Here is a 17985-nt window from a genome sequence, read left to right on the forward strand (position 1 = left end):
GGAGAAAAAAACCCCCCAGTGTTCCCAGGAGAAAGCAGGGAAGGAAAACTCAGGACTAGATATTGTAAAATCTGGTGCTAAACTTCCTCTGATCTGTATCAATTCCACAGTAAGGACACTGCAATACAGGACGTTTATACCATTAGAATACCTTTTAAGATCAGCATGAGATGCAACTGAAGATCTTAAAAGGGTAGGACTACGCTAATGAAAGAAGTTTGTTGTCCATACAGAATATAATTGGCCAAGATAGAAAGAACTGGGTAACAGAAAATGGGGATGAAATCCAAAAACATGAACAGCAGACTACTGCACAAAAAAAATGAATTCGTGCTCTAAAGCTTCTCAGTGGGAAATGAGAACCAGAAATACTACTGACCAAAAGATAACTCAGGTGACAATGTAACAGAACAACAAGAAAGGTGGTCAGATTGAACTATGATGAGTTCAGGGGATGGGACAGTATCGTAGAAGGAGACTGAAACCTTGAGGACAGAGTACATCTGCCAAGAGAAGCAGTAGTGGCCACTGCCACTAACTAGATCAACAGGGTAGTTTAACCCAAGGGCAGTATCTGCTGAAGAACTAGTGGGCATTACCCAACTATTGACACATCCAGCCTTGAAATAAGAAAATTCCTGATCAGAGTAGCAATGCTCCGAGCAGCCCTCCAGCTCAGCAGCAGATACAAAAAGCCTGACTTTTGTGAACCAGAGCTTCTTCATTTATGGAACAGGCATTATGATTACAGGCTTGATGATCTTCATTACCTGAAATATTCCTTTAGTAGTTCAACTTTTCAGTACCTTACTAACTACAAAAGAGAAGACTCTTACTTTGGCAAAGGTTAGATCCCCAATACCCTTGCAAGACAAGCTGCTTGTTGTAAGCCACTATAAGAACTAATGGTAAGAGTTAAAGATGTTAAGAAAAAGAACTATCCTGGATTGTTTAATGTAACACAAAGGGTTTAGAAGTTTTCCATTACTAGGAAAACAAATTTCAAGAGACATTTAAGTAAAGAATTCAGAAGAGACAGGAAGAGAGCCTTGTGCACCAAAGAGGCCACCTAGAATAGGCTAAACACAGCCAGCAAGCCCCTGGAGAACAGGGAAGTTCAGACACACAGAAGAGCTATGGAAAATGACAAAAACCTGAAAACAAGAAGACATGGAAGATACTCTACTACATCATCTGATGCAAGTACTTAGAGGTGATCTAACTAGAACTTTTTCTACAAAATGGTGCTCAGTTTTAATTTGATCTTTGTTTTAAAATCCACCCCACATCATCATCAGCATGTCTACTTTCTATTAGTAAATGCAGTAAATCTGACAAAGCAACGATCATCTCTGTAGGTCTGAAGTAATAAAATTCAAGTTATGTTTTGAACAGGTAGTTCAGTTAAATACAGTTAATTTTTGAAACAGAAAAATGTTACCTACCATCTAGCTCCTTCTCAATGAAATCCATTCTGTGTATGACTTCATCTTGCAGAGATTCCACATGAGCTAAAAGATTAAGCTGCCACTGCAGCTGCGAGTTCACAACTCCTTCTTTGTCTTTTTCCAGCAATTTCATTTCAATAGCTTCCTCTGGAGAGACCTTCTTAGAGACAGACTCTCTTACCTAGCAGAAATACAAACATTAATATTTGTTACAGCGAAATAGAATTGGTGAGCCAGACTGTCTGGGTCCTTACAGCTACCCAAGCTAATTGCTCAACTAATCTTAGGCTAGTGGAGGATAGAGACACACAGAGAAGAGATTGTACACAAATATTAAGGCAGTTTGGGCAAGTGTATCTAAATGCAGACATACTTTTATAGGTATTTTGCTAAGACCTATTCTTTGCACTTCACAAGCATCTTATTTTCAAAAGATAACATATATACACATAGCTAGCTCCCTGCCAACTTCCAGCTGAAAGATACTGCACTTAATCTGTGCATCCTAGGGAACACTAAAGCCATTTTAAACGTGACAGTAATCAACTAAAGAGCAAATGGTTTTGCAGTGAGAAGGGATTTTTCCTGAAGCAATATAATCTCAATTCCACTAAAACTTTCATAGAAGCATCTAGAAAAAAAACACATTACCACCACTTACAAAACGTGACTACACCATCAGTGTTGGTTCTACTCCCCTACTTTTTTCATCATCTTGCTAAAAAATACGACAGGATTTAGAAAAAGGCTCCTAAAAGACTGAAGAACTGAAATATATGCCTTTCTGGGAAACATAAAGCAACCTCAATTGATTTGATAGATAAGTTAAAAAGAACATAAATTACAGCTTACATACGCATGAAACACAAGCTAAACAACCTTTTAATCTAATATAGGGAGTTCAGTATTTCCCAGAGTCCTTCTTGCATTTGTCAGACTGTATTTCATATGACTTGGCACTAATCGAAGCAAAATTTTTGCCTTGGGGTGTAGAAATGAAGGCCTCTGATAGACCTGATAGGGCTGAAAATGACAACCAAAAGTTGAAAAGATAACACTGGAGTGCTTCAGTAGGAAGAAGATACAGGACTATTCAATGATGATCATTCTTAAAGACCAGTTCAGGCTACTACTTTTTTTTCCCCCACCAGCAAATGCTGCCTGAAGAACTTGAAATTAATTTAGTTAATGTATTTATTACAAGAAACATGGGAACAAGATGGAAATAACTAAAAGCTGGAATGCCAGTGTATTTGGTAGTATCATACATGCTTGCCTTGTTCTCTCTATCCCATTGCTAGTGTTTATTTTTACATTTAAGCATACATAAAAGGAAGAAGCAATGAACTGCTAGTGGACCGTAATACATGTTCCACTGACTGTGCAGGTGATTTAAGGTCCAGAAGTCCTCTTCAACCTAGATTATTTTTGTAAGTTAATCAACTCCTCCATTTCAAGTAATATGTCTATCATTTTAATGTATATTGGCAACTATAGATTTAACAGGATAGGAAAAAACTAAACACAAATAAACAAACTACTATTAAAAAGGATTGAGTTCTTCACTTTGCCAGGCAAACACATCCTCTATGCAGATGGGGTTACTTTAATCACCTTAGAGTAATTGTGTTTGGATTCATTTTCCACCTTACATATTTCTCGGTCCAGATTCCAGCCAAATCTCTCTGACAGAGCATCGTCCCCATTTTCCCTTATTCTATTTACTCCATCATCCATGGCTGAACCTCTTGTTTCCACAACCAATCTCTGCTCTATCGCAGGGTAGTAGGCCCGAGGCTTCTGGTAACAGTGTTCACTCGTAATGTAAGATTCCTCCACAGAAGGAATGGTTGAGGGTTTCTCAACTGTCCCATTCCAAGTTCTATAACTTGCTGTATCCTCTCTGCAACAGTTTTCCTCAATGTGAATGATATGTTTTGTATGAATTTTTTCATCCACCGTAATGTGCTTCCATGGATGGCACCAAAGCTTTAGGTCAGGATGTTCTTTATTTCTGTTCAAACATAAAAGTAGTAAAACATCCAAATTTAAACGCCAAACTGACTGATCAAACTATCCTATTACATAAAGAAATTAAGTAAGAATATTTGAACTACTACATGCTTTAGTCATTATAATCAGTAAAAAAAATACCCAAGTATTCTGAAATAATACAATTCCACGGACCTCAATTGTGTATCTTCCTACAATGTTCTGTTCACTATTTTCATTTCTATCACATGGTGTATAAGCCAAGTGTTGGCATTAAGAAAAAAATTGTAGAATAGGTTTCAAATAGATACATACAGCTTTTTACCAATGTTGCCCTTGAAGGAGCATTTTGCTTCAGTATTTGCAATTTATTAACAGCATGAACTCATTTTCACTGGGGTATTTTTAGTAAGGTAAGTCAAGTACACTGAAGGTAAACTAAGATTTTAACAATTTTAAACACCAGTAAAACAAAAACACCCCCTCAAATCACTCAGTATCAAACTTTACCCTGTAGTTCCCCAAAATAAGCATCAAAATGAAATCCATTGATCTTTTATAACTCTCTAATAACAACAACAACTGGGGAGTTGGGGGCTGGGGTGGTGGTGTACAACTTCCTTATTATTTCCTTTAAGACTTTAACTTTCCTTTAAATCCCAAGACGCTAAGCAAACTCTACTGCCTGGTATACCAACATGCCATAGTCCCCCCACCTGCTCCTTATAAAAAATTCATATTTTAATTGCTTTCAAATTGACTAATATGTTTTTTATTCCAGCAGCAGGGACAACTATAGGTATCAGATTCTTACATGGATATAACAAACAAAAAGTTTATAGTAAGCATGGTAACCGATACTGTTCTTCTACATCTGTCAGGCATTAAAACAGCAGTAAAAAGGAGAGCAAAGCAGAATCACTCTGCTTATCTTCAAAGGGTAGGCAGCTTATCTGCTACAGGCTACAAGAATGCAGCAGAAGCAAATCCTGACCCTAAAGCATCTGCATTCAGCCATATGGAAAGAAAGTGGTCTGCCCCAAAATCCCACTCTGTGCTTCCTTGCAAACAAAGGCAGATGGACTTACTCCATTAGGCTGATCCAGCTTTTCTCCAAACCACTCAACAAAACGTGACCGTTTTACTTCCAAAGTAACTGCTTTTTGATCTGTTCTATAGTAGCTAAGGTTTCTTCAGTGTCTATCAGAGGAAACTACAACTGCCAAGGACTTGCTCAGACCACTTTACACAAGCACTCTACCTCCAGTGACTGCATGTCTATGATATCCTTCATGAGCAATCCTGAAGGCACGCCTAAAAAAGTAAAAGCCAAGCGTACATTTACCAAAGCTTTCTATTCCAGCTCCACTGATATGCTACACCTAAAGGCACTATTTTGCTCGCCAAAGAGCAAGGGATAACTTTACAGAAGACAGAAAATTGAAAGATGATGCACCAGCTACGTAAGGATGAAAAATTGAATGCTTAATACTTGAGCAACCTTTTAACTATTGCCTTCTGAAGGCTGGCTCTCCCTGCCATTGCACTGAAGCTGTCAAAGTCACCTCTGATCCTTTGCCACCTTCTTGAAATACTGAGCAAAACTCTCCTCATAATTTCAGGCAGCTGTGAAATCATCTCCTCTCCCCTAGATGGTAGATCTGCATCAACAATATAATCATTCTTCTAATTCCGCAATTTTTAAAATCCTTTCTGATTTATCTGATGATAACAAAAACAGGGGCTACAGCTTTTAACAAGATGATCCTAACAGGACCACACCTCATCTTTAATTAAACCAGGTCATTACACAACTTCAGGACGGGCAAGAAAAAGAACAAAGTCTGTAACAAGCATCATATACTTGCCCAGTGCTCCATACCTTAGTACTGTGCAAATCTCAGTTTACTCTACAATTGGAAAGTCACAATCTGAACTCTTGCTATTTAAGAAAAGGCCTAAGGAGTGATCTTACAATACTTATGTTCTACCCTCTCCAAAGAGGAAAGAGATTACTTGCAGATCTGACTGAAGGACACCATAATGAAAAAGCAAAACCTTACGCTAAAATTGCTGCTCTTTTGCTTTAAGCATTATTAAAGATATTTAAGAATTTCAAGTACTGCCACCAGCCCTACTGCATCACCATAGATGAAATTTAAGGGAAAAAGTTATAAAGAACACTGGACACACTAAAAGCTTTGCTTTCCAAATAGCTGCTGCTGTGAAATTTAACAACTAATAAATTTGGAATTCAATCAATTTACAACTGCTGGATTTGAGTTAGAAAAAAATTTTTCAGTCATCAGAACCCAAGGATGACTAAAGAGGAAAAGATGCAGAAAACTTGATTTCTACAGTGATTACTGAATGTTATTTTTTCATATATATCTGTAATAATCTTTGCATAGAAATGAATGGCAACAGGTTGCTGAAGGTGCAAGTACTTCTCCTACTACAACAAAGCAACACAATTTGCCGAACAAAAATATCTGATTTCTGCTGGAAAAGCTATGATTTAGAATTACTAAAATGGAGAATGCAAGCATTGTAAGAATGCTGCCATAGGTTCTACACCTACCCTCTTCTTGTTACTTAAATCTATTTAGGTGCTTTAGGAGAAGCTGTTGTTTTCTCCCTCTTTCCTTCATACTTTCCCAACTCTTCTATACACGTAGTCAATTTACAATCCTCAACACACTTAAATAGTTTTTAAGCAGTCAAGATCACATTAGCAATTCAAACTATGTTGTTACAGAAGCACTAAAAGAAGTCTGAATTTCTGGTTATTTTTCTACTATTTGAAATCTAATTCACATTGAGACCATGCTGACCGATACTTAAATACTGCTTACTGTAATATGCTCATCTTCAGCTGCAGTCCATGCAGTACTTCTATCACTCTCTGTACATCGCCAAGAAGTTGGTGAGTGGCTACTATCTTCTTGGCATTCTGGTGGGAATAATTTTCTTCCAAAAATGCTAAGCCATGCATGTGACCATTACTTAACCACTCCTTCTCATACCAGTACTTTAAGCTGGACCTCTGACCTAAAGCAACAGTAATGAACGTGTTAAAATGAAGCATTAACTATGGTATGTTAACATTGCTGGTAATCATTTTGATTATCTCAAAGTCTTACAACAGCTTATTTGTTCTTATCAGTAGTACCAATAAAGATCCTATAATAGCAGACAAAACCCTGAAGACATAATAACTTGTAAAGTGGGAAGTGAGACAATAACCTCAGAAACCTCTGCCCAACTGTAAAAGCATTCAGACCTCAAATTCTGAAGGACATTCACAAAAGGTAATTGCAGCTGATGCACACAGAAAAGTGGATTTTTAGCAGGGTATCACACTGCCTGGTAACCACAGTTATAACTGAAGCTACAGTTTGAATACAGCTCTCTGCAGACAGAAAAATGCAGCAAAAGGCAGTGAACTTCCCTTCTCCAGTGGTCTTGTTTTTAAGCATCATACATGTATTAATACAGTCATTCAACAGTAAATTTTAAAGGATCAGTGATGAGGTTCTGATGGAAAACTTGTCTAAGGCTATTAATACTGCTAATTCTAGCTTAAAAGGCTGGAATATCAAAAACAGCGAAAATGAAATTATGTTAAATGTGATAAATGCATCAGTAAAAGTAACTTAAGCAGCCAAACAAAATGGTATTAGCAGGAAAGAGTGGAACTTGAGATCCTTGCTAAACTGCAAAAACAAACACAAAAAAATCCAAGCCAAAAACCCAACAAAAGCCCACACACCCCCTGTAAAATGTATTGTTACAACAGATGTTCTCAGAAGACAGCTCAGCACCCTGAGAAACACCACTTCATTCACTGGCCTATATACAGCCTAGTCAGCAAACCTACAAAACCAGAGATAATACTGGAGCACAGACTTAGAACGACGTTCACAAAAAAGTGTCCAATATAAGCAGGTTAATATTGACTAGAAGTTTCAGCAGTTAAAGAGAAGCTAAAAAAAAAACGTTACTTGGCAGCAGAGAAAGAATAAGGGATTGCACTACACACGTATTTGGTATCATTGCTACCCATGCTATTAACTTTGGCTCAATGAAGCAACACAACTCTTGGGAAGCCATACTGAGAAATAAGCAGAACAGGTGTTTATATGCTTTTGGATGGTAGTTATAGAAACCATTTTGTTGCCATTCTATGTCATGCCTTGTATGAACATCCGTGCACATTAAGGACACTTTCAAACTTAAATTCGATACTAACTCTGTCTCAGTAAAGGAATAAAAGCAAATGAAACAGCTTGTAAGCATGCTCAGCCACTAGGCTGTATAGAACAATACTCAATGTTTTGAGGCAAGACCTCCAAAAAAATCTCCAACAGAAACCAACATAGACAAGAACAAATTTTCAAGGCTGTAACAGCTCAATTTTTCAGGCAGATACACTGTAACAAGCAAGAGATCTTCTAGGTATGGCCAGAACCACTTTGGAGACACTCCTGACATACCTGTATTAATTCCCACACATTTATTTTTGTGTTAGAGGAACTACCATTTGTGACAGAAAATGAACTTCAGTCCACAAGAATAAAACAATGAATTTTAGAACTCCATGGTCATCTGAACAACAGTGAGATTATCCAACTGAAGCCCATCCACGGCATTGTTTACTTAGTGGTGTACTCAGAGCCAAAAGTACTCTCTTTCTAGCTGTGTTAGCTTAAGAGAAGACACAAGACGATATCCAACAATGCATGCTTTCTATGGCTTGAATTAATTTGTCACATCAAACATTTTGATAATGTTTAAGCAAGGGTAAATGCTACCAAATCTCTTAAAAATCCCACTTGACTCAAAAAAACCCTAAAATGACAGTTGGTACAGTTTTTTAGGCATAATTACACTAAACTTGCTTTTATTTCCAGTAATATGAATGGTGCTGTTACAAGTACCAGCACTAAACTGGGGAAAGCTCCTAAATAAAAGTTTGCTGAATGGCTATGCCCAGTTTTAAAAGCAACTTTTGTGCTGATTCATAAAGCCTATTTAGCTCATTTCAAGCCAACAGCAGATTCACTGAAATTGAGAAGCCACTTTTGCACGAAAAAAGTCGGATGTTTTCCTTTTCCAAGACACAAGTAAAATTAAGTCCAAATAAAAAAGTTTCAGGATCTTCAAAGCAATAGTTGATACAAGCAATTAAACTAATTAAGCAAATGAAGTGTTAGTTGTAATCAGTTTTTACCAAAAAGCATTCTGATAAAGTTTCTTACTAAATAGAAATAGTTCAAGGATGATGACAGAACTTCAGTCTGCATTTAAACCTAACTAATGTGCACAACTAACTCAATTTGACACAAATCAAAAGCAAAATATCTTGAAAACAGAGGGTTAAAATCCTGGATGCAAGATACTGTAAAAAACTTTAAAAAAATGTTAAACTATATTACTACTTGGATAATTGAATATAAGTGCAGCATGTCTTCCTTGCTATGAGTAAACACAACATTAGCATATGAACTACACAAATCAATGAGTTAAGCTACAAAAGAGTTGGTAGTTTTAAACAGCCAAAAAAAGCAGAGATCACAATCCAAATATGTATATAAAACAAAACAGTCTTGTGATTAGGCAGAGATCCCATTTTCTCATAATTTATGAACATGGACTCAAGCCCGAACCTCATACATTTCCACATTCAGCAAGGCTTTATAATTCACAGAGTTAGGAAGTCAGAAAAGATCCACAGAAGTGTAATTTTACCTGCTGCATAAGATGGACTAAGGCATTTTAAAATACATAGGAGTAGAGAAAGTATTGGTAGATCAACTCTGACTGCATTACCCAACATAAATACAAATATAAATTATCTTGGGTAACACACTCAGACAGATAAGATCCATGGCCATCGAGAACCAGTGAGCCTCTTACTGACTTATTTTAAAGAACGTGTAAGCCTGGTCTTGTTGGAGGAAAGCTGCACTCACATCCCGTAAGACGTGCCCATGGGGAGTCTTTGCTTAAGTTTCCTGAGTGCTTCTAAATTCATTTTCCAAAGCCAGACAGCACAATCCTTATTACTGGCAAATATGTGACAAATGGTCACCACAATTAGAACATTCATTTCCATTCCTGTCCAGCTCTAATTCTACAATACTGACTCATGTACATTCACATAAATTAAACTTTCTGTATCAATAACTGAACTCAATTACCTATAACAACAGACACAGCTAGGGGAGAGGGAAAAAAATGTTGTTTAATAATTTTATATATATCTATCTCTCTCTCTCTCTATATATATCTACATATATATAACTTAATAAAGTTACTACATATATAAGAAGGCTCTGTAACCTCAGATTTCTGTACCTGGAGGATCTTGGCAAACATAGCAGGTGTATTTCTCAGGTACATTATCTTCCAGTAAGCCCATACAGACTCCATGCTGCCAGCACAGACACTCTTCACACTGTTTAAAGTCAAGAAGTGCACATCAACAGAAATGAAGCCTACAGGAGCTCAATAAGATTACCTCAATTGAGAGACACATCATCTACATATTTTAAGACAAAAAAATGTATTAATACCTACCCCCCTCTTCCAGCTACAAGCAAATACATTAAAGAAACGGACTACAATAAAGTATGAACCCTTTCCACACATTTTTCACATGGATTTCTGGAGAATGACAACAATTACAAAGTGGAAGCTGAGATCCTGAAAGGTGCAAAAATGTTCCCTTTGGCGATGAAAATGCTTCACAAGATGCATGCACACATAATCAGGACAAAAAAACAGTACGCAATCAAGCTTTCTTTAGCAAAATATATCAAGTTTTCTGAATTAAAAGGTTCCCCCTCAAAGGGTAAATCACATTCAATTATAAAATCCAAGGGATATTTATGTCACACAGGACTAGCCAATATTATGCTTTACTGATACTTCTATCTCTAGCATTTTATCTATTTCAAAGGTAGCTCTACTAATATAAAACTCAAGTGCAGATGCAGTTGTACTAGCTTTAAAAACTTCTGACATCCTTCCAAGTGTGAGCAATCACATTGGCAAAGACTGAATATAATTTGGTCCTACTTTTTTAGCACAGTTATGCTATTTAAAATGCAATCACTGTACTGTTTTAGAGCAGGAAAAACTATATCCACATGTTCTGCTTCAGTTACTTCCAACCCACCCCCCCACTTTAACAAGCAGACAAAACTTCAACTGTAGCCTGAAGACCCCTGAAACATGAGACCAAACCCCACTTAACATTAGGTCAATTTTGATTTGAAACTGTGGTGTCAGTTCAGAATTACTATTTCCACAAGCAGTGAGACAACAGATCATAACCTTTATTTCTCAGAGCACAAGCCAAAAGCTTAATGCAGAGATCTCGTCAATATTGGCAAAGGTTTTCAAAAATCAGCTAAACCAAACACAAACAGCAACCACAAGCAATCTCAGATACTGCTCTTCACTGACCTACAAAGATGCCAACTTGATAAACATCTCATCTGTGTTGAGCACCACTTATACCACTTTTATTAATGCTGCTCTTGTCTCCTGCCTTTCCTCAAGCTAGGAAAGACAGAAAGGGACCACCAGTTTTTGCATACATCATTGTATTAAATTAGTGGGTTTTTGCATACATCACTCTGTTAAATTAGTTGTCTAGGTGTGGAGGAAATAGCAGCACTGGGAATGGAGAATGTAAAAGTTTAGAGAGAAACAGGTTTGACAAATGGGACTAACAATGTTTTTTGCCTTACAAAATGGCTAACAGTCCTAAAGCAATAAGGAGATGTTTTCAAAAAAGGCTGAGAGCCCATCCTCCTTTCACAAGGATGATTAGTAGGAGCCAGAAGAACATGTCCTAAAATGAAGAAAACAGATTAAGAAAAACAGACTGCATGCTAAAAGTAAGGAGGGAGCTGCTGGACCTAGTTACACTTGCATCCTATAAATCATGCCATATGGCACAGAGCTACACTCAGTGATTTTCCAGGCAAATTTGCCTAGGACTCTACTGAAGCATCCCAACTTTTTTATTTAAATATCAGTTGAGTAAAATATCCACCCCATCAGAGCACAGGTCCTTCCTTTTATCTGCATGTTCTACTTCACCACTTGGCTGGCCAGGCTACAGGCTATTGCTCTGGACACATGCTACATAGAAGCTACACCCTGCACATGAAGTAGTAGCAAAGCAAGCCAAGTAAGACATTTTGAAGAGGAAAAACACACAAAGCTGTGCAATAATATTTAAATCAAAGTTCAAGTGTGAAATACCCAAACCCAATGGACATGTATTTAAAGCAGCTTTTCATCTACCGGAACAAAAATATCCCAAGTCCATTTACATCCATCACCTCCAAGGCCACCAAATCCAGCCCCAGAATTCTCTACATCACACACAAATTCACCAATGTTTAGGTATAAAAACCAAAATGAACAATGACATTTTTGTCTGGACTTTTTTGGTCCCAAGCCTTACCCTAAAAAAGGGAGTGCTGTGCCTTCAGAAGCAACACACAGCAATGCTAAGCTACTACTTTACACAGGCTCCATAAATGAAATCTAGTAACCTCCTTGCAAAGTTACAGAAACCAGAATGAAATAGCATTAACCAATGATATATTATTTTTTTTATACTTTTTTCCAGTTTTACCTTCTACTAACTGAGGCAGGTACTTAAATTAAATGCAAAACCATATTTCTGTATCCTGGTGTAATGAATGGTATTCTTTATGCACAAATTGCTTGAGAGAATTAATTTAAGGCAAGTTCAAGATAAAGGAATAGGTTTTTTGCAAAATCTCTAAGCTGAATTTTTTGTGGGTTTTATTATTAGTTTAAAGACCTAAATGGAACAAATTCTCGGTTTAACTGTGTAAGAGTTTCATTAAACCTTAATGGTCCCTGATCTTTTCAGGAAAAATAAAGGTGCTACTTATGTTTAAAATTAACAATTTTTTTCTCTAAATTTGGCAAACTCCTGGAAATGAGCACCATTCAGAGAGAAAAAAGACTTACCATTCTCCCTCTTGCAAGAGGGCACCATACAGGGAGGAACCTCCAGTCACATGCATGGAGAAAATGCCCTGGCTTCTAATTTTGATACCAAGTCAAGGCAGACTGGCACACAGGGACATGCTCAAGCAAGTACCCCAAGTGTCAGCATATTTCAGTCAGATCTCATCAGTAATAAGCAGGAGCAGAATAAACACTTCAATGGAGACAAGTGCAAAGAATGACAATATTCTTCTAAAAACGCACACACCAAGCAAAACTATGTATCTTCAGGAAGAGAGGACAAGTCTGAATGCAAGTTCTTTAGGATAGAGGCTTCCAAATTCATGTTTCCAAGTGTCAAATTAAAGTCTGAGTAGGAAATAGGGAAGAAATCTCTCCTTCTTATAAAGTTATGACAACTACATGGGATCCTCACTCTGTAAAGTCAAAGGGAAGTGTCAATCTCAGCACCACACCTCCGAAAAGCAGAAAATAAGTTTCCCTCATCATAATTCTACAGCTGTAAAACATAGCATCTTTGCTTTGTACTAATGCTCTGTAGTTAAAGAGCTAACTCAGGCACTTCCACATCAACAACAAGACCAGACTGTTCAAAACATTTTCCCAAAAACTACAGGCTGACAGAAAGATATGGAGAGGAGAGCACAGCACTTGGTACCTTAAACAAACTATCTGCCTAATCTCCCCCTGCGCCCCCCCCAATCTTACTACTACCTCCTTGCTCTCCAATTCCTGTTGCTTCAGCCTCCATAACAAATGCAGGTACTCACCACACTGTCGATCTCCATCTCTCTTCCAGAGAGATTAACCTGCTCTCCTAGACAATTCTTTTATAACACAGCCGAAGTGTTTAAAACTTTGCAATACACTCAAAAAAACCCCCAACTAGTTCAACCTACAACACGGATCTCAGAAGCAGCGTGCAAAACCTTACGTGAAAGCTATCCATAGACTACGTCCTGAGCTAGCTGTCAGTTCTCTGCCATTCTGCATAGACTAGTGTTGAGCCTACTTTTGCCAGAAAATTATACTCCAGACTATATCTTTGTGTCTTTCATTGAGCCATCTCTTCAGAGGACAGCCAGCCCCCTTTATTCCCAACTGTCAGACTCCTCTTCCTCCTATACATTCAGGTGTTATTTATCTAATTTTGACCACAGCCCATCATTGCACCCTCTCCTACTAATGCGTAAGATATCTTTTGCCCTGCATTGCCAGGATCTCACACTAATACAAAGATAGTGCCAAGTTCATTTTGATGCACAACAGAAGTAGTGTCATACGTTCCAGAGCAAATCTCCATAAAATAGTATGGAAGGCCAAAGAAAAATACCCAATGAAGTTAGCTGTTAAACTCGACCGTTGAGGACAAAAATCACATTTAGCTGCATTTGCAAGCTCTATTAAAGTTTTTTAAAATTAGGTTGTTGATGTTCAGAGCAAAAAAAAGTTGTTTCCACTGTCCTGCTGCAGAAGCCAAGAATTCTTCACACAACAATTTGAACAGTGCACACCTTCTGCTTAACAGGTTTCTGCCTCCATTCACGCAATAAAGTCCACCAAAAAAAGTTATCAGCAGCTGTGAGGTAGGTATAGATCAGCTTCTGTCTTTCCTCCTAGTTCCAAACAGCAAAAAGAGAAATGCAGTTCACAGTAGCATGCCAGGAACTATCCCAGTAAGGGGTCCCATAAAGTGGGATTCAAACCTCTCAAAAATTAGCAACAGAATGCCTGGGAAAGTGAATTCAAAAGCTGCAGACGGGAGCGAGCTTTGTGTGTCAGAAAAGTATTTCTGAAGTCAGTGTCATGCCATATCCTTTCACAAATAAAACCACCTCCTCAAAAGAATGCAATAATTACCTTAAAATATGCAATGAGCACAGCTGCCAAGCTATACTACTGTCACTTTGAACTGAGGCCCTACAACAAGCAAAAAGTTATCTAGACAGGAGGGGTAGGAGCCTCCTAAAAAAAAGAAAAAACCCAACAAGCTACAGAATGGACAACTGCAGCTCTGCTTCAAAACAAAAAACTCAAGTAAGGATTTTTTTTCTTCATCCTATCTAGAGGATTCTATGTTTAAGTCAAGCTTCTTGCAAGGGCAGAGAAGCAGAAGGGTACCACCATCTCATGGCAATGTTCTGAACATGCTCAGAACTAGAGGGAAGCAAAAAAGCCAGATGATAAGCCACTGATTTAAAATAGATATTCTCTAAACCTAGGAAATATTGTAATTTTTAGAAAAATACAAATTGACAAGTGACAAGCCAACCGTTAATGGCTTTTATAGAATAGTCCCTTTGCCCCCACTTTCCTTCAATTAAAAAAACCCAAACTGTATCAAAAAGTGGTTTTCTACCTATCATAGCAGCTGCTCACCCTGATAAGTTACCTTAAAAAGTTTTATGATTTCAGAGGACAACAACAGTTTATTTCATGTACAGAATGTACCTGTGCACATTTCTACAATAGCTTTTCTACTGACACTTCCCACTGTATTTACTGAAATGTGCATTCACCCTCCACATCATACCTGAATCATGAAGTCATTTTCTTCTTTTACTTCACAAACACAACGAACAATCTCAAAATCACTGTCTTCAGCTTCTTCATCAGGGTTCGTGGTTACATCAACATCTTGACTGCAGTCATCATCACTCCAAGGCAAGCTATCCATAGATGACTCACTCAGGGCGCCATCCTCTATACAAAAAGTAGATAAAATCCCGAGTAATTATAAAAAGGTCAAATAACTCTCAAGATTTCATCCCAAGTATGCAGTCATACATTTCTAAAAGCATGAGTTCACCGTGTAATTTAAGGAACATCACAATGTTACTACATAATCGAGTTTTATATTCTCATTAATAGTTCCTTCAAAATATTCCAACTTAGCAGCTGTCATTAAAATTGTATTTTCAACATACAGTGCCTCAAACCAAAGGCACAAAGTCTCTTTAGAGAAGTAAGTATAATAAACAAAACCAGATTTATAAATTCAAAAAGGATTCATACTAGTTTCTGCAATTTGTACAGAATTATGACTTGGTACTTCAAGTGTAAAGTTCCCCAAAAGAAATAAGGGGGTTCTGTCTTACAAACCATTCAATCTCACAAAGTAATGTCTCCATTACAGAAACATTCAGAGTCCAACAGAGAATTTAATCCTGCTTCAGAAGTGATTATTTTCATTTAGTCTCCTGTTAAGGACACATTTATCAATTCAGGGGCAGTGCGCTGCCCAAGGTATTCTTTAAGAATGTTCCCACACTAAAAGCTTTAATGCATCTCTGTGGATTGAATAAGACTGCCAAGAAAATCTTTACTGAACAACATGCTAAATTGAGATGCTTACCTCAATAATATTAATGCAATGTCTACACCTTCCTTGGGGATAGAATGGGAGGGTCAGAGGGAGAAGAGAAGGATTTTAATTATTTGGGAAACACTCTAGTGAGCTGGAGGAGAGCAGAAGGGAAAAATTATAGTCACTCTTAAGTAGATTGTGGTCTCTCACCTATATTGGGTGGACCTATTTTGATCACTTAGCCCCTAAAACAAGACTGTAGAAATAGAACCACCAGTCTGTGGCATAAACTAGATCTTTTGGAGAAACATCTGTTCTCAAATTTAGGGGGCTGAGAAGCCAATGCATTAGTTAATTTTCATGTTTAGAAGTTTTATTCTACCTCTGAGATAGGACACACTTTCCTGAAGTACTCTGTAAGCAACAGGTTAAGCACCCTGCACTTTCACTCGACACAAGAGTTTTACTATTACTTACACCAGGTCTTCTTTATCTAGGCACTGCTTCTATTGCTAGTACAAATTCTGCAGATGCAAAAAGCAGCAAAGCAATTGTGAAAAGGATGAAATAAAACTATTTCCAATACTTTTCACCTCTTTCAATGTCTATGAACTGATCAACAGAAGTCTGAGCAACTGATGGCCATGTTACTAAACAGTGAGTGCATTCTATGGTCAATATGCTCCAAAACCATAATTGCTCTGACTTTCAGAACGTGTTTTAAGACATTATCACCATCTGCGCCTCAGTAGTTTTTAATGTTTCCTCTTTTCCCTATACAATGGAATTAGCCGAACTTAATTTTTCCATTTTGCCTAATACCAAACAAGAAAACAGTTGTGTCAAAAAAAAAAAAAATTACCATCAACAGTGTATCTGTACAATAAAGAATTTAAGGTTCCCGTACATATCAAGCTGTCATACATTTCCCATTTCCTTCAAATTTGCGAGCTTTAAGAATAACAGAAAGAACAAAATGTTTGTCTTCCTTTTTTATTGTACCGGCTTGTGACAGTAAACAGGAAGACGGACCAAGATATTAAAAATTATGAAAGCTGGAACACAGTAGCCACATTTTTATGAGCTCTGTTTATTAAGTGCTATGAAGACACTAATAAATAGCTACTCAAGAGCTCATCATTATGAAGCTCAGAAAGTCATTCTAACCATGTATCATACTGTATCTATACAAGTACACATAACCACCTTCAGTGGTCTCTCAAACACAGCACAGACACTGTATAAACTTGCATATCATCTATTATAAACTCTGAATGAGTTATTACTCTGTAGAAATCTTTGGAAATATGAAAATTTTAATTACTGAAGTGTGAACATAGTTATTACAGAGTTAATAAGGTGCTGCAAAAAGGCGCAGTTCTGAAATAAGGGCAACAGTCTTCAAGCTTCTGTGAAGGTAAAGTCAAAGCAAAAAGCAGCAACATCAAGCTCTGGCAAATGAACTGGGTTCAACTTCTTCAAGCAGGGGAAAGGAAACATACACAGTCCTGCATAAGAATAGCCAAGTTTACATCATGAGTACCAGCTTTCATGTCTATTAGTGCAGCTCACACATTTACTGGTATGGAAAGACAGAACCAACAAACCAATGAGGAGAGTCATCTTACCATTTGTTTTTGATTTTCCTCTGTGCTGCCCAGAATCAGAGCACTGCAGCAGTGTGCTTGGGTGGGCAGATGATTTATTTGAAGAAATACATTTTGTGACAACTGATTTTTCAGAAGAAAGCTCCTGCGAAATATCTGTGTTTTCTTCACTGCCAGAGTATTCTGTAAAATTGTAAAGAAGTATCATTATTAGAAATCTGTGGTCAAGAAAAGTTGACAGAAGAAAAACCAGCACCAGGCATGCCCATAGCAGGCATGTATAATTCACTGAGACAGTTTTCACTTCAATATGCTAGGACTCTGGGACTTCACTATGCTGCTGAAAGATGTGCAAGCTTTCTAGAGGCCAGAAAGTTATTGTCTGAACCAGAAAATTATTGTCTGAACCAGAAAAATCTTATGCAGCTCACTCATCCTTCACTGCTGACATGAGAAAGGCTGAAAAGACTGGTTACTTACACCTAACTATTCTTCAGGGTGAATAAGTCTACAAATGCTTTTGCATTACAGGCACTTCTAACACAAGCACTGTTAGCTGGAGACCTCTCCCTCACACCCTGCTATTATTCACATGCGCTACGCACAC

At 37.5% G+C, this 17985-nt stretch overlaps 1 protein-coding gene across 3 annotated transcripts in view; it reads right to left on the minus strand.

The window, feature by feature from the left end:
* PHF20 (PHD finger protein 20) overlaps nucleotides 1-17985 on the minus strand; it is a 74802-nt gene that overhangs the window by 3033 nt on the left and 53784 nt on the right. For 2 of the 3 annotated variants that reach the window (XM_030009757.2, XM_030009751.2), the window contains 6 exons: nucleotides 17400-17561; nucleotides 14998-15167; nucleotides 9801-9900; nucleotides 6296-6491; nucleotides 3063-3462; nucleotides 1446-1629 (listed from right to left, as the gene is read on the minus strand). In XM_030009757.2, the coding sequence (XP_029865617.1) occupies nucleotides 1446-1629; nucleotides 3063-3462; nucleotides 6296-6491; nucleotides 9801-9900; nucleotides 14998-15167; nucleotides 17400-17561 (1212 nt within the window). Of the gene's footprint in view, nucleotides 1-1445; nucleotides 1630-3062; nucleotides 3463-6295; nucleotides 6492-9800; nucleotides 9901-14997; nucleotides 15168-17399; nucleotides 17562-17985 lie in introns of those variants that run through there. The other variant, XM_030009764.2, reaches the window with a different exon arrangement.

Source organism: Aquila chrysaetos, chromosome 3 (genome assembly GCF_900496995.4).
Source record: "Aquila chrysaetos chrysaetos chromosome 3, bAquChr1.4, whole genome shotgun sequence".
NCBI lineage: Eukaryota > Metazoa > Chordata > Aves > Accipitriformes > Accipitridae > Aquila > Aquila chrysaetos.